This window comes from Trachemys scripta, chromosome 1, assembly GCF_013100865.1.
Source record: "Trachemys scripta elegans isolate TJP31775 chromosome 1, CAS_Tse_1.0, whole genome shotgun sequence".
NCBI classification, from domain to species: domain Eukaryota; kingdom Metazoa; phylum Chordata; order Testudines; family Emydidae; genus Trachemys; species Trachemys scripta.
Genome location: NC_048298.1, coordinates 10,539,786 through 10,563,618, shown reverse-complemented (window position 1 = coordinate 10,563,618; position 23,833 = coordinate 10,539,786). Strand labels below are relative to the sequence as shown.

General features: G+C 46.1%; 1 protein-coding gene across 2 annotated transcripts in view; it reads left to right on the top strand.

The window, feature by feature from the left end:
• Positions 1-23,833, top strand: part of SFMBT2 (Scm like with four mbt domains 2) — a 202,041-nt gene that overhangs the window by 158,432 nt on the left and 19,776 nt on the right. The window contains exons 13-16 of one of the 2 annotated variants that reach the window (XM_034764474.1): positions 1,257-1,299; positions 2,652-2,722; positions 4,363-4,502; positions 17,839-17,948. In XM_034764474.1, the coding sequence (XP_034620365.1) occupies positions 1,257-1,299; positions 2,652-2,722; positions 4,363-4,502; positions 17,839-17,948 (364 nt within the window). Of the gene's footprint in view, positions 1-1,256; positions 1,300-2,648; positions 2,723-4,362; positions 4,503-17,838; positions 17,949-23,833 lie in introns of both variants that reach the window. The other variant, XM_034764467.1, reaches the window with a different exon arrangement.

Sequence of the window (23,833 nt, the reverse complement as noted above, 5' to 3'; positions counted from 1 at the left end):
CAAGCTTTCGGCTTGCACAATCCCCATTGAGATTCTTGTGCAGGAGCTGGTCCCAAATTCCTTAGTCCCATTAGGAGAGAGACCTAAACCCCAAGGATGGACCCATGTGCCCTTTCGAAAGAGAGATGCCAGGCACAAAGCTGAGATCTGGGTCTGAGCTTCCCCAGAGTCAAGGTGGGTTCCATCCAGGGCCATATATACCGCCGCTGCAGCCCTTCTGGTGAATGGAGACCCAGCCCAAGAAGCGGAGTCCAAAACAGACTCCAAGCGGTGCCCCTCCCTTGTGGTGTGTGGTTGGCCTGAAGAGAGGAAGGGGATGGGGAGAAGGTGGGGGTCGTGCAAAGCCAGGGCCGAGGAGCAACTACAGCAGGAGGATGTGTTAGCTTTCACCGCCTCTTGCAGAAGCACTCCCACCGCCACCCTGTGAGTGGAGGAGGTGCCGGGAAGCTCTTCGGAAGGCTCACCCTTCCCAACTCCACCTGATGACAGGGTGAAGACATCTGATCAGTGGGGGGAATATGGCAATCCTCAGTGCGGAGGAGAAAAAAGGGAGGATGAAAACCGGCCTCCCAAGGGAAGGAGGGAGAAAGAGTTGAGAACAGTTAACAATACAGAAAGGGAAGGTCGGCACAATCCTGCCCTCCCCTGGGGCCTGGTCATGACCCCAGATTGAGATCCCAAGAACGGGTGTCATCAAGCCGCTCGTGGGGTGTAATGGACACAAATCTCCCATCTCCAGCTGAAATAATTATCATCAGTCTGTTTATATTCATTAACATTTGAAAGGCAAATGTTTTTTTTTTTTTTAAATGTGTCAAATCCTTTTGAAGAGTTAAATATATCGGAGTTAAAAATCAGGCAGCCAGACCTAATTTGGAAGACTACTGCTATGGCAACATTGAGCAGCCTTGTCACAATTTAGAGATGGGGCGCAACAATGCCGGGGTAGTCACGCTTGCAAAATGCAATCTTGCACGTGTGTTTCTGCACGGAAAAATATTTGTGTTACTTTTATTTTAATATTTGTTAAGTACAGATCCCAGAAAATCAATATCCGCTTTGCAGTAGCAAGATTAAATGTACAACAGCCTCTTTAAAACACTCGTTTTTTAATGGTATGGCAGCTCATTTAAAAATATATATATAGAAAGCGGGGCTGAGCATGGAAGAGCCTTTTGTTATGTTAAATGTGATTTTATATTCCAGCCATTTATACAACAGACCATATATTTCTCTCTTCCTCTCTCATTTTGCAGTGCGAAAGAAGAGGAAGATTGCAGTGGTGCAACCAGAAAAGCAGTAGGTTTCTGTTTAAAAGCAGTTTCACACTGTAGATTAATTCAGTTCTCTATGGGGAATGGTGTACAACAGCTACAGTAGAACCTCAGACTTACAAACACCTCGGGAATGGAGGTGATTCGTAACCGAAATGTTCGCAAGTTCTGCAAAACGTTCTGGTTGTTCTTTCAGAAGTTTACAACTGAACATTGACTTAATACAGCTTTGAAACTTTATTATGCAGAAGAAAAATGCTGCTTTCCCTTTAGTTTTTTAATGGTTTACGTTTAACACAGTACTGTACTCCATTTGCTTTTTTTTTGGTCTCTACTGCTGCCTGATTGCATACTTTTGATTCCAAACGAGGTGTGTGGTGATTGGGTCAGTTCGTAACTGCGGTGTTTAACTCTGAGGTTCTACTGTACATCATATTCGTAACTACAGTGTCAATCCTGCGGCTGAATCTTTTTGCAGGGGTTCCTTTCAAAAATAAAATAGTCACTAGTCTAAACAGGACGTTTCAGAATCTTATCTCAGTTGGGTCTGCACTGTAATTTGACTCTGCAAATTCATGGCAGAAAGGCTGAATTCCAGCAGGTGGGAAAAAAATCCAGATTCCACAAATCGAGCTGCCCACTGTGCCCTGACTGGGATCGATGGGGTAGCTCATACCTTTACAAGCTGTTTCTGGCTTCCTGCAGACAATGCTGCATCAGTTTACACTTGGTTCATGTTTTTAACGTTAAAAAAAATTAAAGTTCAGATTCTGGAGCACAATTTTGCAGCCAGGGTGAATTTCAGTGAAAGCACCCAAATGCACGGATCCCTGACCGTAAGACATAGCAGAGTCATTCTAGTTGGGATAGGGTTGTGTTTAAAGACCCAGGTGCTCAAAGGTGTTTAGCTATCTAACTCCCATTGATTTCAATAGGAGCTAGTCACCTAAATCCTTTTGAGGCTATGGGCTGGTCCACACTAACCCCCCCACTTTGAACTAAGATACGCAACTTCAGCTATGTTATTCACGTAGCTGAAGTCGAACTATCTTAGTTCGAACTTACTGCAGGTCCACACGCAGCAGGCAGGCTCCCCCGTCGACTCCGCGTACTCCTCTCACAGAGCAGGAGTATCGGCGTCGACGGCGAGCACTTCCAGGATTGATCCCAGAAGATCGATTGCTTACCGCCGGTCCCGGAGGTAAGTATAGACATACCCTTTGAGGCAAAATGTCAGTATTATAATCTCCATGCAGATATCAGGGTACTAAATGATGACCACACTTTCATGAGACTGATGCAAAACCCTGAGTTACTCAGGTTCTGATCCATCACCCAGGTTCCGGGTATTAAGTGCATCGTATTGTCGTTAAGCAGGTTGCCATCCGCAGTGCCTGTTGAGAAAATACCTCATGACCTTTGCCCAGTCCCTCAGCCAGACACAACAGGTGAGTCTGCTCAGCGACCAGAAAGCTCCTTTATCATTTCAGACTTCATCTGGCAAAAGTGTGGTGGAAAAGCCAGAGGTGTAGATGTGTGTGTGTTATACACAGACCTACATGTACTCCCAGGGCCAGATCCTCAGCTGGGGTAAGTCCGCATAGCTCCACTGACGTCAATAGAATGTTATTGATTTACATCAGCGGAGGCTCTGTGTGCACCTTTGTGGGTCTGTCTGTCCCTTTCACTCTCTCTCTCGGTCTCAAGTTACCTGGGTTTGCCGGTGGGCGTCAAAAGTGTTGAGAGTCTGATCCTTGAAGCGCTCCATTCCAGGCAGTGTCCTGGTGTCAGACCAAATAAAGCCCTGGTGTAAATCGATACAGCCGTTTTCTATTGGCGTCAGCGGCGTTGAACTTGTTTACATCAGAACTAAATTTGCCTCATTATCCCTCCGTGTGCCTAGCTGTGTAGCACATCAACCGTTATTACAACCGAAAGTGATTTCTGTTTTCCCCCTTAATGAAGGTCGCACATTTTAGGACATAATATTTAGACAGTTCATTACACAGGAATCTAAATTGGGATTACCCCTTTGTTTGAAGGCCACGTTTTAAAAGTTGCTTTTGTCCTGGTTTCTTGAAAGTATAGATGACAGGGCGTTCACCAGCTTTTCTTGCTGTGACTGGTGCTTGAGGAGATAATAGAAGTAATAATACTTAAAATCATGAACTAACTAGCCCTCACACCATCCCTGTGACAGTGGTACAGTAGGGAGCGAAATATTATCGTTCCCCTTTTACAGGTGGGGAAACTGAGGCAAATTCCGTAGGCCACAAAAGAAGGTAGTGTCAGAGACTCAATTAGAGCTCTAAGTCTCCACTCCTGGCTTTATAGTCAGATCACAATAGGCCCCATTCCTCAACAGAGGGGTAGGGGAAGATATCAAGAATGGTAAAAGGGCCAGGAAAGCTATGTGGAAATCTGGATATGATTAAAGAAGCAATGGGCTCTGACTCAAATTAACATGACGAGGACTGCCCCATTCCCCACAGAGCTGAGTGGCTGTCTCTCCCAGCCAAAGCTGTGGGGCACTTAAACTCTCCAACACTCTGTTGTTGTTCAGGTCCACAGTTCACCCACATGGTTACATGCCAACACCATCCAGGCCTTTCAATCCAGGCACAGAAGCCTGTACCAGGAAATTAACCATTTGTTTGTACTGTTCATAGTAGCTGGAAAGGAGGCCTAAGCACATGTGCTTAGAGGAAGGCATGCCCAGTGGTTAGCATGCAACCTTGGGATTCTTGGGGCCTGAGTTCAATTCCCTGCTCAGACGGAGACTTCCTGTTTGACCTTGGAAAAGTCACTTATCCTCTCTATGCCTCAGTTTCCCATCTGTAATAACACCTCAGGGGAGGGTTAACAATTATGAGACACTCAGATACTCTGGTATCGTGGGCCTTATAAGTACTATTGATGGTGTCATGAATGAGATCTTTCTGGACACTGAGCTGTGCTTACCAGGGACCCGATCCTAGCGCCAGGATAGTTGCTGGTAGTTTTACAAGCATCTAGCAGAAAGAAGAGACTCTTAGGTTTGCTGCAGGAAAACAATTGCAGTCTTGGTAACATCGCTTTCTTCTTGCAGGTACCGTCAATGGGCGATACTGCTGCCCCCAGCTCTTCATCAATCATCGCTGCTTCTCAGGTCCATATTTAAACAAAGGGAGAATAGCAGAGCTACCTCAGTCTGTTGGGCCTGGCAAGTGTGTGCTAGTGCTTAAAGAGGTACGGTTCATCTGTCTGCACTGTGGGACTGGATGTCCGTGTAACGATGTGGAAACAGGGATTGTGGGGAATATGGACCAGAATTTCAAAACAGGCACCTCACTTGCATTCAGGCATGGGACAGACACAAGTAACTGTGTCCATGACAGAGAACCAGGAGCAGCATGGACCAGGACCTACTGTGCTAGGCGCTGTACAAACACAGAACAAAAATGATCTCTCTTCCAAAGAGCTCACAATATAAGTTTATAACAAGAGACAACAGGTAGGTTAGACAGACAGTGGAGCACAAGGAAACAAAGGCTTGTCTACACTTACCGGAGGATTGACGCTGTGGCAATCAATGCACCGGGGGTCGATTTAGCGGGTCTGACCCGCTAAATCAACTGCAGAGCGCTCTCTCGTCGACTCCAGTACTCCATCGGAACGAGAAGAGTAAGGGGAGTCAACGGGAGAGCGTCTCCCTTCAACATCGCGTAGTGCGGACCCCGCAGTGAGTAGATCTAAGCTACTAACATAACTCAAATCGCGTAGCTTAGATCAGTTTACCCCTGTAGTGTTGACAAGACCTAAGACGATACTGTAGGATAAGCAGTGGTCTTGCTCTTTCAGCGCTCTCTCTAACTGACTTCCGCTTCATTGGATGATCAGGAAAATCAGTCTCAAATTGGGCACTAAAATCGGAGACGCCCAGAATCACAGATCACTGTTGACATGTTTGCGCTTAGTACCGACAAGGGACTCTCTTTTACCCATTTTTTAAAAATCTCTGTTGCTGTTGGAAAGGCTACAGCCTATTGTCTCACAGTATGGGAGGCAGCACTGCAAAAAGCCCTAAGATCAAGCTGCGTTTCCAGGGGCGATAGCTTGAGTGGAAACTCCGGAATCCAGAAGAGTCCCCGCAGAAAGCAGGATCTGGCGTTTGCAAAGCAAAAGGTGACCGTTGCCAGATCTGAAAGCAAGGCCCGAGCCTTGTGCTGATGGTGGATCTGGCTTTCTGCTGCTCTTCTGAAAGAGAGCACGGGACAAAAGAAAGAGCATCCGCTTCCGTTTTGTAAGTGGAAGAGAAACGTGAGTTGCACCAAGCTTGTACTTAGACTAATGCTCTTCACCCTCGATCAGTGGAACATTTTGGTTTTTTAAAGCAGCGAGGATAGTTGAAAGAGGCCAGATCCTCAGCCGGTGTAAAACGACATTGACTTCAGTAGTGATTGCACCAGCTGAGGATCTTACTTCATACAAGGACACTATCCTGATCAGCCCTCTAATACCGTCACACACGGCCTGATTTTTTCCATTGCTCCGCACCTTGTGTCGTGGTTTACACAAGGGCAGAGTGGAAGCACCAAATTAGAACAGTCGTATGTTACACTCGCAGGTGTGAATGACTTCAGAAAGTGCAGGGTAGGGGAGAGTCAGACCCCGGGTGTCTAAGGGGAAGATCCGTGGTTTACTGATTTCTATCTAAGCACTCAGGAGTGAAACATCCATTCCCAGCTGTCCAAAAAGCTTTCTTCCCATAAATAAATGATCTTTTGTGGATTTGGCAGAGAAATGAGCAGGAATGGAGATACCAGTTGACATGATGTGACATGTTATGGTCCTCACAGCCCAAATCCATGCAGCAGAGAGACGAGGGGGAGAAAAGCCTTTTGCAGCCTTCAAGTCCTAGTTCATTCCCATGCAGGAGCCCGATTGTTATCAAAGAAAACTCCGCAGCTTGTCAGTTACATAACCCACAACGTTTTGAATGAAATAGAAGATGTGGTGTATATATAGTGTGTGTGTGTATCATATATATATGTGTGTGTCATATATATATATGAATTTCCAGATCTGCAGCTGGAATAACTCCACTAGATATATATATATATATAAGTTTGGGTTTCGGGTTTCCAATAATCAATAACCAATAGTCAATAATTAATCAATAGCTTATCATTAATATAGTTCGAATGTATTAAGAAATTTTAAAAGACCTTGGATAAGTCAGAGTGATTGAATTTATTAAACGATTAGATATCAAAACAGCGCCCGAGAGAAATAGGTATCAATCATAGTTACCACAATCCATAGAACTGACCCTGCAGTTTGACAAGCTGATCCCAGTCTTGTCTTGGTTCTGATACAGGGCTGGCTCCAGGCACCAGCGGAGGAAGCACATGTCTGGGGCGGCACATGCTAAGGGGCGGCATTCCGTCCATTCTTGGGGCGGCACAGTCCGAGCCGTTTGCTTGTTTGGTTTTTTTTGCTTCGGCAGTTTGGGCGGCAGTCTGAGCGGCATTTTTTTTTGCTTGGGGCAGCAAAAATGGTAGAGCCGACCCTGTTCTGATAATTGCTTATCCCTTCTTACTCATTATTTTAGGATTGGTATGTTATATTTATATATATATTCCTGTCTGTTGCAGTTGAAGACATTGCTTGCACAGTCAAAAGAGCAGGAAAAGGTCACTATTTCTTTCTTAACAAGTTCAGCAAGCTTGTATTTTCCTTTCTTAGCATGACCAAAGAGGATTATGGGAGTCTGGTTCATGAGTGAGCTAAAGGTCTTACAAAAGTCTGGTTCATAGGCCCTGCCTTGTCACTTTAAATTTATTTATGGTGCCACTTATTTAAGCAGAAAGCTGTAAGTAAGATATTCAGTAACAGTAACTTGTTTCCTCAGAGTTACAAAAGGATTAGCAAGTAAAGCATTTGTTTAAATTTTTTGCTCTTTAACCAGACGTAAGTGGCAAAATAAAATTAACATAATGACAATGATAATTATTTGTAACACGATCAAACCCTTGAAGGTTATTTCTATTTAAGTATGCGACAATAGAATATTGAGATCCCCATCATGAAATAACTGATTGAGATCCCTTTGCTTTTCCCAGGCTGTTGCTAATTTGCATAACTTGGGTATCTTTCTGATTTAACAAAATCTTCATAGTCAAAGTTAGTGGGGTAATGCATACATCAAAAATGAGTACCATCACCTCAATTTCATCCTGACGGTCAGGCTCACTCTGAGTTGTAGACACATCATTAAAAACTGGACTGGGGGTTATAACAGTTTGTCCAATCACAGTGTGTTTTTGTAGGATACAACAGAATTTGGAATAGTGGCATATAGATCATCCTCTCCACTTCACCAACTCGAGACTGTAGCAACTAGCTTCCCAGGCTCACTCAATTGGTCTAGACCAGGATGATTACACACTGGAGTGATGATGTCAAAGACATCACACGTACACTTGTATCGCTATCCCTTAGCACAGTGGCTCTCAACCTTTCCAGACTACTGTACCCCTTTCAGGAATCTGACTTGTCTTGCGCACCCCCAGTTAAACCTCACTTAAAAACTACCGGTACTTGGTTTCAAAATCAGACATCAAAATACGAAAGTGTCACAGCACACTGTTACTGAACAATTGCTGACTTTCTCATTTTTACCATATAATTATAAAACAAATCAACTGGAATATAAATATTGTACTTACATTTCAGTGTCTAGTATATAGAGCAGTATAAACAAGTCATTGTATGAAATTTTAGTTTGTACTGACTTCGCTAGTACTTTTTATGTAGCCTGTTGTAAAACTAGGCAACTATCTAGATGAGTTGATGTACCCCCTGGAAAACTCCTGCATACCCCTGGTTGAGAACCACTGCCTTCACAGAACGAACCATGTGCGGAGTCCTTAATGACTGTGTGCTGTTAGGATATACCAGTAACTGTGGCAGGTCCAGGCATTCCTGTCGGGGGTGTCTTAGGCCACGTCTATACTACCTGCTGGATAGGCGGGTAGTAATCAATCTATTGGGGATCTATTATCGTCTAGACACGATAAATCGATCCCCGAATCGATGCCCATACTCCACCTCGGCAGGAGGAGTAAGCGGAGTCGACGGGGGAGCCGGGGCAGTCGACTTGCCGCCGTGAGGACGGCCAGGTAAGTCGAACTAAGATACTTGGACTTCAGCTACGCGAATAGCGTAGCTGAAGTTGTGTATCTTAGATCGACCCCCTCCCCAGTGTAGACCAGCCCTTAGCGATAAACTTAGTGAACAGACCACTGCCAGTGTATTGAATACTGCAGTGTCAGGGTCTCATCCGGGCAAACGCACTGCAAGGGTACGTAAGGGAAGCCAATACTGTGCATGACCTTTTAAAATTACATGAGCCTTGATTTGGACGTGGTGTCCCTGACCCCAAGTTTCTAATAGTGCAAAAAGGGACTTTTTACAGGGTTTGACACAATGATTCCTTTCCTTACCAAATTTAGAAATGCACTGTGGTCAATATCAGGTAAGTAGTTGTTTATCCTTAATGTTGGGGAATTTTTACCTTATTTAACATTTCTTAGGGTGCTACAGATAGTGGTTAACACATAGCTCCCCTAGGCAGAACAAATAATCTCTTTAACTTGCCCTTTTATTTATATTAATTAACATTGATTTTAATTGTATTTAGTTAAACAATATATCAATATTGTGCAAATTATAAATGGTACATTTTCTTGTAGAACGAACTCTTTCACACCTGTAAAACCTTGATGGGAGTGTTGTCCGCCAAAAAAAAAAGGGGGGGGGGATTCAGGACTGGGACAAATGGCAAAGACTTCAGCCATCACGGCAATGCAGCTACCTCTGGGGTGGGACATGACAGCTGTTTTCACAGCAACTCTGCTTAACAATTCATAGATTTAGTCGATTTTAAGGCCTCAAAGGATCATTATGATCCTCTAGTCTGACTTTCTGCATAACACAGACCATAGAATTCCACCCACTGATCCTTACACCTAGTCCAAGAGATGCTTGGGCTATGGCATCTCTTTCCAAGAGACAGACAATTTCCTTTTAAGACTCCAAGTGATGGATAATTGACCACGTTCATTGATAATCTGTTTCAGAGATTAATTACCCTCACTGTCTTAAAAAAAAAAATCATGTTGTTTAGTCGGTTTTGGACTTTGGCATAAGGTGACTCTCCTCTCCTGACACACACAAGGGGAATAAGCCAGTATTTGAAAAACAGGAGGAAAAAAACGTTCAACTATTGCACTCATTTTTTAATTTAAAATTTAGGAGCATGGAGAAAGTTGCATAATTAAATCAGATGTCTCAGTCTTGGTGCTCAGAGAATGAAGCAGCTTAGACTGAATTTTAAACATGATTGAGCAAGGCTGATGGATTTATCATGAGTATCTGATATGGTGTTTGTACTCTCTGTATAAGCTTTATGGATCTGATGGTGCTCCAAGTGAAGCCAATTTTTACCATTGACTTCAATAGGAGCAAGTGTGGGCTCCATCCTCAGCTGGTATAAATCATTGTAGCTCTGACTTTAACTGAGCTATTCCAGTCTACACAGTTGCTTTATGTTCTCATAGGCCTTGGCTACCCTTGCGAGTTACAGCGCTGTAAAGCCGCCCCCAGCGCTGTAACTCACTCCCCGTCCACACTGGCAAGGCATTTGCAGCGCTGTATCTCCATGGTTGCAGCGCTGCATGTACTCCACCGCCCTGAGAGAAATAATGAGTATTGCGCTGCCACTGCAGCGCTGTGACGCCAGTGTGGCCGCCCAATGCGCTGTGAATGGCCTCCAGAATTATTCGGCAGTATCCCACAATGCCTGTTCTAGCCACTCTGGTCATCAGTTCAAACTCTACTGCCCTGGCCTCAGGTAACCAACCATGTGACCCACCCTTTACATTCCCCAAGAATTTTAAAAATCCCCTTCCTGTTTGCTCAGCCCGGCATGGCGTGGAGTGCTATCAGCGAATCTTTTCAGGTGACCATGCCTCCACGCGCCAAGCGAGCCCCAGCATGGAGCAATGGCGAGTTGCTGGACCTCATCAGTGTTTGGGGGGAGGAAGCTGTCCAGTCCCAGCTGTGCTCCAGCCGTAGGAATTACGATACCTTCGGGAAGGTATCAAAGGACATGATGGAAGGGGCCATGACCGGGACGCCCTGCAGTGCAGGATTAAAGTGAAGGAGCTGCGGAGTGCCTACTGCAAAGCCCGCGACGCAAACGGCCGCTCGGGTGCTCCCCCCGCGACCTGCCGATTCTACAAAGAGCTGGATGCGATACTTGGGGTTAACCCCACCTCCACTCCGAGCACCACCATGGACACTTCACAGCCGGTGTGGGGCGGGGAGGAGGAAGAGGAGGAGGAGGAGGAGGAGGAAAACGGGAGTGATGGTGGTGGGCCGGATGGAGACACCCCGGAATTCCTGGAGCCATGCAGCCAGGAGCTCTTCTCGAGCCAGGAGGAAGGTAGCCAGTCGCAGCGGCTGGTACTTGGTGGAGGACAAACAGAAGAGCAGGTTCCCGGTAAGCGTTTTTTTTGGGGGGGAAGGAATTTTTTCGGTGCGGGCTCTTTGGGAGAGGAGGGTTAGGCATGCATGCCTAGATGTGGAATAGTGCATCGATGTGGTTTATCACATCGCGGTAATCGGCCTCAGTAATCTCTTCGAATGTCTCATCCAGAATGTGTGCAATGCGTTTGTGCAGGTTTATAGGGAGAGCCACCGTGGTCCTTGTCCCAGCCAGGCTAACGTGTCCACGCCACTGTGCTGCGAGGGGTGGGGGAACCATTGCTGCACACAGGCAAGCTGCATATGGGCCAGCGCGGAAGCCGCTTTGCAGTAGAAGACCCTCCCTTGCTTCCCAGGTCACCCTCAGCAGCGAGATATCGTCCAGGACGAACTCCTGTGGAAAATGTTGGGACAGTGTTCAGTGTAGGTGCCCCCTGCAGCTGTTGGCTCTCCCCAAGGCACAGAAACCCAGAGGAGAGTACGGCCCTGAAACAATCAGTCCCCATTACTCACCATTTTGAGGCTCCCGTGGGATGTGTGTGCTCTGTTTCAGACGGGAAAATTATGCTATTGTGTAGACCCTGTGTGTTTTCTACTCCTTAAGAGTGGGGGGAATCATTACTCTGTCTGGTATAAACAATGCTGCCTCTGTTAAATGTTGCATTTTGCCTATACAGCTGCATCAACCTTGAGACCTCAGCCGTCCCTCTTATCGCCTGCTCAGAGACTGCAAAGACTCAGGAAGAGACCGCGAAAAAGCAAAGAAGACATGCTGCAAGAAGTGATGCGGCAATCTGTTAAAGGGAATGAGAAAGCACAGAACTGGAGGGAGAGAGAAAGCAGGATCCACCAGGAAAATGCAGCGCACCGGCGGCAAAGCACGGAGCACCGGCAGCAAAGTACTGATGGGCTCATAAGCATCCTGAAGCGCCAAGCAGACGCTATCCAGGAGCTTGTAGCCATGCAGAAAGAGGAGCAATAATGCAAACACCACCCTCCCCACACCACACAGCCCTTGTCCCAAAACTCTTTCCATTGTGCCCCACTGTCACCTCCAACCCATTTTCCCCAACTTCCGTGTTCTTCACGCCACCCGCTGCCTCCAACACCAGTATCTTCACCACCCAGCCCTGAAAACCACAACCCTTACCCTCTGCACTCAACCCCCATCACCATGCAGTATAGCTATCCTGAAGTGCAGCACTCACTGCACAGCACACCAGACAGGACATACGCGAATCTGTGATTGTACCGTTCCCCACTCCACCCCCTTGTTTCTTATCAATAAATAATTTTTTTTCTTTTCAATAAATGGATTTTTTGGCTTTGAAAACATTCTTTATTATTGCATAAAGTAAAAGACTCCTTATCCCAGGAAATAAACAGGCACTGCAAGTCTGCTTGTCTGCTTAGCAAACACTGATTCCTAAAGATTGGAACTACTGTACTTCACTCCCGTGCAGGGCACCAGATATCACTGCTGGTTTTCAGCCTCAAATTGCTCCCTCAAGGCATCCCTAATCCTTGCAGCCCCGTGCTGGGCCCCTGTAATAGCCCTGCTCTCTGGCTGTGCAAATTCAGCCGCCAGGTGTTGAACCTCAGAGGTCCATGCCTGAGTGAAGCTTTCACCCTTCCCTTCACAGATATTATGGAGGGCACAGCATGCGGATATAACCACGGGGATGCTGTTTTCGGCCAAGTCCAGCTTCCCATACAGAGATCGCCAGCGGACCTTTAAACGGCCAAAGGCACACTCCACAGTCATTCGGCACCGGCTCAGCCTGTAGTTGAACCGTTCCTTGCTGCTGTCAGGGCTCCCTGTGTAGGGTTTCATGAGCCACGGCATTAACGGGTAAGCGGATCTCCAGGGATCACAATGGGCATTTCAACTTCCCCTACCGTGATCTTCTGCTCTGGGAAAAAAGTCCCGGCCTGCATCTTCCTGAACAGCCAAGTGTTCCGAAAGATGCGTGCGTCATGCAGTTTTCCGGGCCAGCCTGTGTTAATGTCAATGAAATGCCCACGGTGATCCACAAGCGCCTGGAGAACCATAGAGAAATACCCCTTCCGATTAACATACTCGGATCCTAGGTGGGGTGGTGCCAGAATAGGAATGTGCGTCCCATCTTTCGCCCCTCCGCAGTTAGGGAACCCCATTTGTGCAAAGCCATCCACTATTTCCTGCACTTTACCCAGAGTCACGGTTCTTCTGAGTAGGATGTGATTAATGGCCTTGCAAACTTGCATCAACACGATTCCAATGGTCGACTTTCCCACTCCAAACTGGTTTGTGACGGACCAGTAGCTGTCTGGAGTTGCCAGCTTCCGGACTACAATAGCACCCACTTCTCCACTGGCAGGGCAGCTCTCAATCTCGTGTCCTTGCGCTGCAGGGTGGGGACGAGCTCCTCACACAGTCCCATGAAAGTGGCTTTTCTCATCCGAAGTTCTGCAGCCACTGCTAGTCATCCCAGACTTCCATGACGATGTGATCCCACCACTCGGTGCTTGTTTCCCGAGCCCAAAAGCGGCGTTCCACGGTGCTGAGCATGTCCGTGAATGCCACAAGCAATTTCGTGTCGTACGCGTTACGCGGCTCGATAGCATCGTCGGACTCCTCACTCTCACTGTCACTTTGGATCTTAAGGAATAGTTCGACAGCCAAACGTGACGTGCTGGCGAGACTCGTCAGCATACGCCTCAGCAGTTCGGGCTCCATTTCCCGCAGACAGATCGCGCTGCACAGAAACCGTTGAAAGATGGCGCCAAAGGTGGACGGAAACAAAGGGATTTCTGGGATGCGAAGCGATGCATCACAGGGCATTGGGACAGGACCCAGAATGCCCCGCACCCACGCCCTCTTCCCACAACCCACGGCACCAGAATGGGAAGAGGTGCTCTGTGGGATAGCTGCCCATAATGCACCGCTCCCAATAGCGCTGCAATTGCCACAAATGTGGCCACGACAGTGCTCTGGGCAGCTGTCAGTGTGGACAGACTGCAGCGCTTTCCCTACTCAGCTGCACGAAGTCAGGTTTAACTCACAGCGTTGTACATCTGCAAGTGTAGCCAAGGCCATAGACTATGTATTTATGACATCATGGGCCAAAAATGGAATCCGTCCTCACTGGCATTGGAAAGCATAGTAAAAGAGAAATACATGTGGATTCAAGAAAGTTGCCCAAAATTAGTTACTTGGATCATATCTAGCTATGCTGAAACCAGTGGAAGTTTAATTGAATGAGATCAGGATTTGGGCCCAGATCCTATTGAAATCATGGGAGTTAGATGCCTAAATACCTTTTAGGGAACTTTTTAAAACCCAGTTCCCTTTCCCCCAAGAAGTAAAGTAGTGTTGAACTGTGTGTGAGATTAAGAGATAATGTCATTGGAAGAGAACACTGTTAACATGGTAATGGACTCCTGCTGGAAGGTTAGTGACAAGCCAAGGGACTTATAGGAAATAAACACAGAGACAAAGCTAACGCTTTTTTCCCTCCCAAAGGGAAATTATTATCCCGTCAAAACATTATTTTCCAATGTGAGCTTAGATGACTAAGAGTCACGGTGGAGACAAGCCAATTCAGAGAAAAACGCTGGTATTGTTAGCATCGGTACAGGACTGAAATAAATTGGGTGTCTAAGGTAAAACCCAGACAGACTGAGCAGTGGAACTCTGTCCCTCCAACTGTACTTGGAACAGATATCACTTTAATAGGTGATCAAGGCAATGGTGTCTAAGTGAGTCAGTCAGGCCACAAATGCCTGATTTCTGTCTTTCTTTCTTATCTTTTTATTTAGGTAGGAAGCTTTGAACGGGTTTACAGATCATTGCCATGTGCATATCGGAGATGAAACAATAATCATCACAACAGTGCGCTTTTGTTTAGAGAAACATTATGCCTCAATGTAATCATCAGAGTTCTCTATTTAACCGGGTTACCCTACTACAGAGTGAATGTCTTTTCACTCCTAGGACGTGTTGTTTCTGGTGATCAAATACTTCATTTCCAGCTCTGCCATTGACGGGTTGCGTGGTCTGGGCAAGTCACTTAGGGACACATTTTCAAAACAGCTCTGTTTCCATTTAGACATCAAAATGAGTGGCCAGATTTACTTGAGCTTAGCCCTGTTGAAGATCTGGCCCGTAATGGCTCTGCCTCCATTTGCAAAATAGAGAAAATAAATAGGGGTTGGGTGCTGTTCAGTTAATGTTTGAGTGCTAAGTTTTATTATCTATGGATTAACTAACCATTTAAAGAATGATCTGTCCTTCCCTTACAACTGCTGAACAACGGAGATGTGTTATTCACCTGCTCCATGGTCCTTGTGAACGCATGGAGGGGAAAGGTTGCAGGAATGACCCCTGTATGACTGAACGGTTCTCGATCTAAATCAGATTCTTTAATTCGTGACATTCGTGGATGGAGTAGTGTCTAGCTGGGCCAACAGAAGCAGGCTCCAGGTCCCAATGGAAATCAGCAACGTCAAGAGAGCTCCCAGGGGCACAATCAGACAGTCGATGAAACGTGAGGAGCGGGCAGCACCTCATGAAGCAAATGAGAGCAAAGTGCATGCAAAGGAGAAGACAATGCTGCAGCACAGCAAGCATGCGGCCATTTGTGGGTGACCTGCAGATAGAAATACAAGAGAAACAATTGTTACCAGTGATTTGCCTCATTCCCTATAGGCTGTCATAAGAATTAGAGGTGGAAGAGGCCATCGCCCTGTCAATGCAGGATTGTTCACTTCCCCGTGTTACGTTTCCTAGTGCTGTGTCCAATCTAGTTTTTAATATGTCAAACAGTTTGGCTGCCACCACTACCCTGAGGATCCTGTTTTGCAATTCAGTAGCCCTCAGCGTTAGGAAGTAAGGGAGGTCACACTCCAATTGATCAAGCTCTCTCTAACAGGCAATTGTTTATTCCCAGCTGGTGCCGGATTTAGAAGACACATTAATGTGAAGGGGATATGGGGCATCTTAGACACAGGCTGGGTAGGACACCAGTTCAACAAAACATCCAAGTCTTAAGTGCTTTGCTGAATTGGAGCCTAGATGCCAAGGGTAGCATATCTGGAAGGAGCATCCTGGAACCATACTGGGGACTGCTCGCAGCCATCCCAAGTGGCTTTTCTCTGCCGTTGGCCTTGCCTACATTAGGTCTTTGGGGAAAACCATGCGTTGTTTCAGGACCACCAGTGCAGTTGTGCTGGTGGTCGCAATTATGGGAGTGTCAGTGTGGACCGGGCAGCAGTGTTCATATTGCTGTGTTTTCTGTACTTGTTGGAAGTGAAATGAGGGAACTTTCCCAAAAGAGGCTAGTGTAATAGATGCAGCTACGCAGGCCAGCGAGGGTGGGAGCCCTCAAAAGGCCATTCAACTCCTATGGCTGTGAGTCACACAGGCCAGTGCCCCTGTCAGTTCTGCAGTGGGTGATGGGAGGGGAACAGTTATGAGCGTTGATTGGCTGAGAACATACGGATTTGTCCTTTTTTTTTTTTTTTTGTTGGAAGGCAGTGTGAGCCACTGGGTAGGATGCTAGACTAGGACTCAGGAGACTGGAGCTCTATTCTTTGCTCTGCTACTAGCCTGCTAAGTGACTGTGGGCAAATTTGTGCCTCAGTTTGCCCATCTGTAAAATGGGGATAATGATCCCTATCTTCCTTTGTGAAGTGCTTTGAGATCTGTAGGTGAAAAGCATGGTATAAGAACCTGGGAGTATTATTATTGTACACTGTTTTGAGTATTTCAAAGTTCATTTCTTTTAATGAGCGGTCTTGTGAAATCTACAAAGGTCTAATAATGAATTAATATCTTGCTTCCACTAATAAGCAAACCCATCAGGCTATTCAAATTATGCCTGCTTTACATTGTAATCTGTAGCATTAAGTGAAATTCATGACTGAAAATTATCCAACTTGGTTTCCAAAAATGATGGCAAACTCCCAAGACTAGAGTCCTACCAAATTCACAGTCTATTTTGGTCAATTTCACGGTCATGGGATTTTAAAAATCATAAATTTCATGATTACAGATATTTAAACCTGAATTTTCATGGTGTTGTAACTGTAGGGGTCCTGATCCAAAATGGATTTTTTTGGGGGGGAGGGTCTGAAGGTTATTGTAGAGAGGTCGTGGTATTGCTACCCTTACTTCTGCGCAGCGGCTGGCCGCAGCGCTGCCTTCAGACCTGGGCAGCTGGAGAGGGGCGGCTGCTGGCCAGGAGCCCAGCTTTGAAGGCAGCGCCCTGCCAGCAGCAGGGCAGAAGTAAGGATGACGTGGTACAGTATTGCCAACCTTACTTCTGCGCTGCTGCCTTCAGAGCTGAGCCCTCGGTTAGCAGCCACCACTCTTTGGCCACCTAGCTCTGAAGGCAGCAGCGCAGAAGTAAGGGTGACAATACCGTGATCCCCCTAAAATAACCTTGAGACCCCTCCTGCAACCTCCTTTTGGGTCAGGACCCCCAATTTGAGAAACGCTAGTCTCCCCCATAAATCTGTATAGTATAGGGCAAAATTATACAAAAAAACAGATTTCACGGTCCGTGACATTTTTTCACGGCCGTGAATTTGGTAGGGCCCTACCCATGACTGGAAAGGATGCAAGAGATCATCTCTACTGTATGCTATTATGATATAATCAGCTTCTCTCTTGTAATAACGTCTGGAGGCGACTGCAGTGGGGGTGGGGAGTAGATGTGTTTAGAGTCAGTTGCAAATCTGTGAAGGATCAAGTTAAGTATAGGGTGTTAAAACCAGCTCACCCTCTTCCCCCCCCCCCCCATAGAATCGTGTAAATACCATAGAATGTTAACATGCACATTGACAACACCTGCATTATACTTAAAGCACTGTTAGATTGTAATCTCTCTGGAGGCGGGGACCCCTGTCATTGTGAATATATACAGTGCCTAGCACAAAGGGGCCCTGAGTCAGTTGTTGCCTCCAGGTGCTACTTCAGTGCAGATATAAGGATAGTGACTATGTGGTCACTCTATTAAAGCTATCAGTGTTTACTTTTGTCTTTCATTAGGTTCTTAGCATGGTAATCAACGCAGCTTACAAACCAGGCAGCGTTCTCCGAGAACTGCAGCTAGTTGAAGACCCGCACTGGAATTTTCAGGAGGAAACACTCAAGGCAAAGTCAGTATTTCCATGTGTTACCTACTCATTCATTTATTTTCCATTTTGAATAAACAGAGCTGGTTGGAAAAAACAAGGGATATTTTCATGAAATTTTTCATTTAGGGTTTTTTTTCCCCAATTTTTTTTTTTTATTATTTTTTTACCAGTTCTATAACAGTTTAAACATTGAAACAAAATTTTCTTGAATATTTCGTTTCAGGTTTGTTTGGGGTATTTTGGGGAGCAGGGCAGCGTTTGATAAAAAATGTAATGAAAATTTCCAATTTTGATCCTTTTCAACCAGCTCTTTTGAGAAATAACTTGCAATGGGAAAACCAGATCTAAGTGTCGATTCAGAAAGTGCTGAGTTTTATGAAATGCTGTTTTGATGTAAACTTTATCTATTCTTAAATGGTACTAATCCAATTTGTGGTCTCATAAAATAAAATACATTTGTTATTTTTAATCTCTAATTTAAGGGCCCTTTAGCAAAGAAAGCCATAACAAGAAGCAATGGTTGGAAGCTAAACCAGACAAATTCTGATTAGAAAGTAGGCACACATTTTTAACAGTAAGTGTGATAAGCCATTGGAGCAAACTACAAAGGGAAGTAGTGGATTCTCCATGTCTTTAAGTTTTCAAATCAGGACTAGATGCCTTTCTGGAAGATGATGTTTAGCCAAACATATGTTACTGGGCTCAGTAATAACTGGGTGAAATTCTAAGGCCTGTGTTATACAAGAGGTCAGACTAGATCGGGGTGGGCAAACTCCGGCCCGCGGGCCACATCTGGCCCGGGGGACCCTCCTGCCCGGCCCCTGAGCTCCTGGCCTGGGAGGCTAGACCTGGCCCCTCCCGTATTGTCCCCGCTCCCCTGCAGGCTCCGCTCACTGCGCTGCCGGTGCAATGCTCTGGGCAGCACAACTGCAGAGCTGCAGCCTGACCCGGTGCTCTGTGCTGTGCGATGGCGTGGCTGGCTCCAGCCGGGCGGCGCGGCTGCCTGTCCTGGTGCTCTGGGCAGCGTGGCTGTAGAGGGGGCGGTCAGGAAGAAGGGGTGGTTGGATGGGGCAGGGGTCCCCGGGGGGCAGTCAGGAATGAGAGGAGGGATTGGATGGGGCAGGAGGGGCCGTCAGGGGGCGAGAAGCAGGGGGGGTCAGATGGGGGCGGGGGCCGGGCTATGCCTGGCTGTTTGGGGAGGCACAGCCTCCCCTAACTGGCCCGCCATACAATTTCGGAAACCTGATGTGGCCCTCAGGCCAAAAAGCTGGCCCACCCCTGGACTAGATGATGTAATGGACTCTCTTGGCCTTAAAATCTATGCATTCATGCCTGTTTTATATAATAGTAGACAGTAGTTTGTGCTTATCTGTTTCTCCCCCATTATAATTGAACACTATCATTATATGTATTGAAATAGTTGGTTTCTGGAATACAGTGCTATGGTTGGCTATTGTATTGAATCTTTGGCTATACAGATTCCACGGTTAGCTATTTCCTACTCAGATTGTGAGGTGCAGAATTTAGGACCCTTTTACTCTAAAGTCATTGAACTTGTATCATTTGGCCCAAGGAAGAATCAGGGTCAGAAAGGCAAAACTACTCAAAAGTCTTAGCTTTTTGTATTTCATTGTGAATTCAAGAAAGACATGGTTTTCTTACACAATTTTACTAAGTGAATAGGATTCTTTTATGGAGCAAAAAGGAAACCTATTTCAAATGACGCTTGCGTCACATTGGAAACATGGACAATGGCATTTTTTGTATATTTTCCACTGGAAAACATTCCCATCTCCTGGAAATTTTGCATGAACTGGAGTTTGGCAGATGCAAAATTTCAGTTTTTTTTTTTTTTTAATTCAGTAAAAAGAAAGATCTAAGCGATCTGATTTTCATTGGTGCGTCACTCCTGCAGTTCCTCCTGACGTCAGTGGGTGCTGCGAGTGCTCAGCACATCTGCAAATCAGGGTATAATTGTCCAGTTTTAGGGTCCAATCCTGTAAACATTTAAGCCTGCAAGAGACTTTGCAGCTGAATGGTCCTGTTTGGGATGACTTGCTTGAGCAAAATTACTCCGATGTATGGGTGGGAGGGATAGCTCAGTGGTTTGAGCATTGGCCTACTAAACCCAGGGGTGTGAGATCAATCCTTGAGGGGGCCATTTAGGGATCTGGAGCAAAAAACTATCAGGGATGGTACTTGGTCCTGCTGTGAAGGCAGGGGACTGGACTCAATGACCTTTTAAGGTTCCTACACTTCTATGATTTCTATATAGAAATATGTGCACAATCAGATCCTTAAAACAGGAGTAGTAGGACTTATAGGCCCTTTGAAATTTAGCCAGCAGAGGGTAACATAATCAAACATTTGAGCTGGACTGACATTCCTTCCACAAGATAGCAGTGGTGTCTTGTACACCCAGCCATACACGAAGTGTACAGAATGCCCTGGTCCAGATCCCATAAAACCAGTCAGATTAAAGCCCCAAGCACTGCAAACTAAAGGCCAGTCTACACTACTGCACAACATCGTCTGCTGAAGAGCACTCTCCTGTCAGCGTAATTCCTCCACTTCAACGAGAGCTGGAAGCTATGTCAGCGGGAGATGCTTTCCTGCTGATGTAGCGCAGCGTGGAGAACACTTTAAGTTGACAAAAACAACAAGGAGTCTGGTGGCACCTTAAAGACTAACAGGTTTATTTGGACATAAGCTTTCATGGGTAAAAAACCCACTTCTTCAGATGCATGAAGTCTTTAAGGTGCCACCGGACTCCTTGTTTTTGTGGATACAGTCTAACATGGCAACCCCCAATACTTGATATTTAAGTCGACGTAACTTGCGTCGCTCCGGGGAGTGGCTTTTCCACACCCCTGAGCGATGCACGTTACAATGACTTAAGCGGTAACGTAGACAAGCCCCAAGACTGATTTGATTTTGGTTTATTCATTTTGAGTTTGCTTGGGCTTCTGCCGATGTTTCTATTGAATCTGGCTGAACAGAATCAAAACCAGACTCATGAAATCAAAGGCCTCAGGATTCTGAAGGCGACGCACGACACGTCGCATCAGATATGACAGCCCATGCCACTTCTGAATCCTAAAGAGCTGCTCAGAGCGAGAATATGTGTGTTTAAGCCAAGTTTCAAGAACACTGGACCGCAATGGCATCTTCTAGCAGACTGCTAACGATGACAGGTCTGCAGCCAGCTGGAATGTTCGTGCTGTAGTGTGACGCGGCCCGTCACCACCTTCCCTCTGATGTTAAGTGACAACTCCTTCGATCTTGATGGTGTTGCTATTAGTCTTGGGGGAGAGGGAGACAAAGGGAGGGATGTGCCTTCCCACCAGCCTGAAAGCTGAAACACTGCCCACCAGGAATAAATTAACTCAGCAGCCGGGCAACCTGTATTCAGTTTACTCTGCTGTCAGCAGCGACCATCACGGAATGAATTACAAGAGCCTGGCAAAGAAGACGGAGAATTGAGAGGGTCCAAGAGGATGCATGCACACAGCGAGATCACAGTCACCCCCCAGCCCCATCAGTATTCCCTGACAATGGTGTGACGAGCTAGAGATGTCATGCCTGATCCCCTGAGCCCTCCATGCTCAGAATCCCTACCAGGGTCAACGGGAACTGCCGGTGCTCAGTCGCCCTGATCATCAGGACACTTATTTCAGTGCCTAAATCTGGATTTACGGGCTTGACTTTAGGCACCTAGATTTGAAAGATTGGGCCTTTGAACCTTCCCAGTGCCCTAGTTTCTACACCTGTAAAATAGGGCTAATCATGCTTCATACCGTGCTTTGAGATCCATGGATGAAAAATGCACAGATACGCGCCTGTCTGGGGCTTGTTTAAACTAGAAACTCAAGAATATGACCCGTGGCGAAGCCACACCAGAGAAAAGATGTGCCCTGCCCAGCTCTATCAGCCAATCGCAGCTGTAGGATTCTGTTAATCTGTCTCTAATCTGAATCCATTGCTCATTTATAACGCACAAGTAGGTTATGCTGAGTTTCAAAGAGGAGGCTATGTTAACAGTCAGCCGGGCACGCTCCACATGTACTCCCGTGCCTTTGGTACGAAGAGCTCTAACATGGAGTTGTGGGGTGAAACTGAGAAAGGGGAAGTGTTTTCTACTCTGGACAGGTTCTTACCTCATGCACAGCACTGAAGTTAGAAGACAATTCTGTACGCCCCACAGCGATTTAGTTCTTGGGTATGGTGCTGCTGCATCGCAAATGGTTCAAAAGTCCAATTCTCAAGTGACGGTCCTTGCCACAGATAATGCAGGCGTAAGTAGCAGGGCCCGGAGATGAATCCAGGTCACGATTGACATTTGAGGCCTGCTGCCCTTTGCTTTCCTCTCTCTCAGTCACTTCTCTTCAGCCTCTTTGATTCCCAGGTGCAGTGCAGCCCTTCAGTGCAGCCTGTTGCTAGCCCCATCTTCCTAGCTTGTGACACTGTTGAAAGTTTTCAAGTTCCTCTTACAAACATCCTTGAGCCTGAGCCTCGGTCAGCCCGGTGGCCTTGGAGCATTGTAGTAGCTGGGTGAATGTCAGGAAGAACTTTTGAGTAACCTGAGCAGAGAGGAAGGATGGCCTTGGGGTTATGCCACTTGACAGAAATGCGGATGGGCTGAGGTCAATTCCTGCTGTGCTACAGACTTTCTTGGGTGACCTTGGTCATGTCACTTAGTCTCTCTGTATGTCAGTTCCCCATCTGTAAAATAGCGGTAATAATCCTTCATTTCTCTGTCCCATCTATTTACATTGCCAACTCTTCAGGTCAGGGACTGTGTTTCACTATGTGCATGGTGGGTGGGTCCTGGTCTCCATTGAGGCGTCTAGATATGATGGTAAAACATAGTAATAATAAACATTTCATCTGTGGAATTGTCCCCTGAGGAATGTAGTAGAAGCCCCATTGCATGGTAGATTTAAAGCCAGAGTGGACAAAACACTAATACATTTACAATGAGCAACAACCCTGCCCTGGTAGGGGGGTACACTAGACCAGGGGTTCTCAAACTGGGGGTCGGGACCCCTCAAAGAATCACGAGGCTATTATGTGGGGGGGGGGGGTCACGAGCTGTCAGCCTTCACCCTAAACCCTGCTTTGCAGTATTTATAATGGTGTTAAATATATAAAAAAGTGTTTTTAATGTATAAGGGGGGGTCGCACTCAGGGGTTTGCTATGTGAAAGGGGCCACCAGTACAAATATTTGAGAACCGCTGCACTAGACAGATCGAGTAGATCATATCCGTCTCTAGGTTCCATGCATATCTGAATCGATAAAAGATTTTATTCTAACATTTAATCAACATGGGTTTTTAGAAGAGCAATTCTTAAAATAATTTGCTTTTGTTTAAATAATCTATTATTTTGTCATAATATACTAATTTAGGGCCCAATTGTGGACAACTAACCCTGGTGAACACTTACTTATTGGAAGAGTCCCATTGGTGCTCAGGGAGTTACCAACTCAAATAAGTGCTCACCAATGTACATACGGGTTCTACAATCAGGCCGTTAATATTTCAGCAATAATAATGTTATGATTGAAGATGTATGCAGTGGTGTTGTAGCTGTGTTGGTTCCAGGATATTAGAGAGATAAAGTAGGTGAGTTAATAGCTTTTATTGGGTCAACTTCTGTTGGTGAAGGAGACAAGGTTTTGAGCTTAAACAGAGTTCTTCTTCAGCCCTGGGAAACGTACTCCGAGCGTCGCAGCTAAATACGAAGTGGAACAGATTGTTTAGCATAAGGAGTTAAGACGCATGGTAAGATGCCATTCAAGGTGAAGTGGGCAGTAAATATCTCTGTAATTGTAGGACAAAGGAGGGTTAGTCGGTTATAGATTGTTGTAATGAGCCATAAATCTAGTGTCTCTGTTCAGTCCATG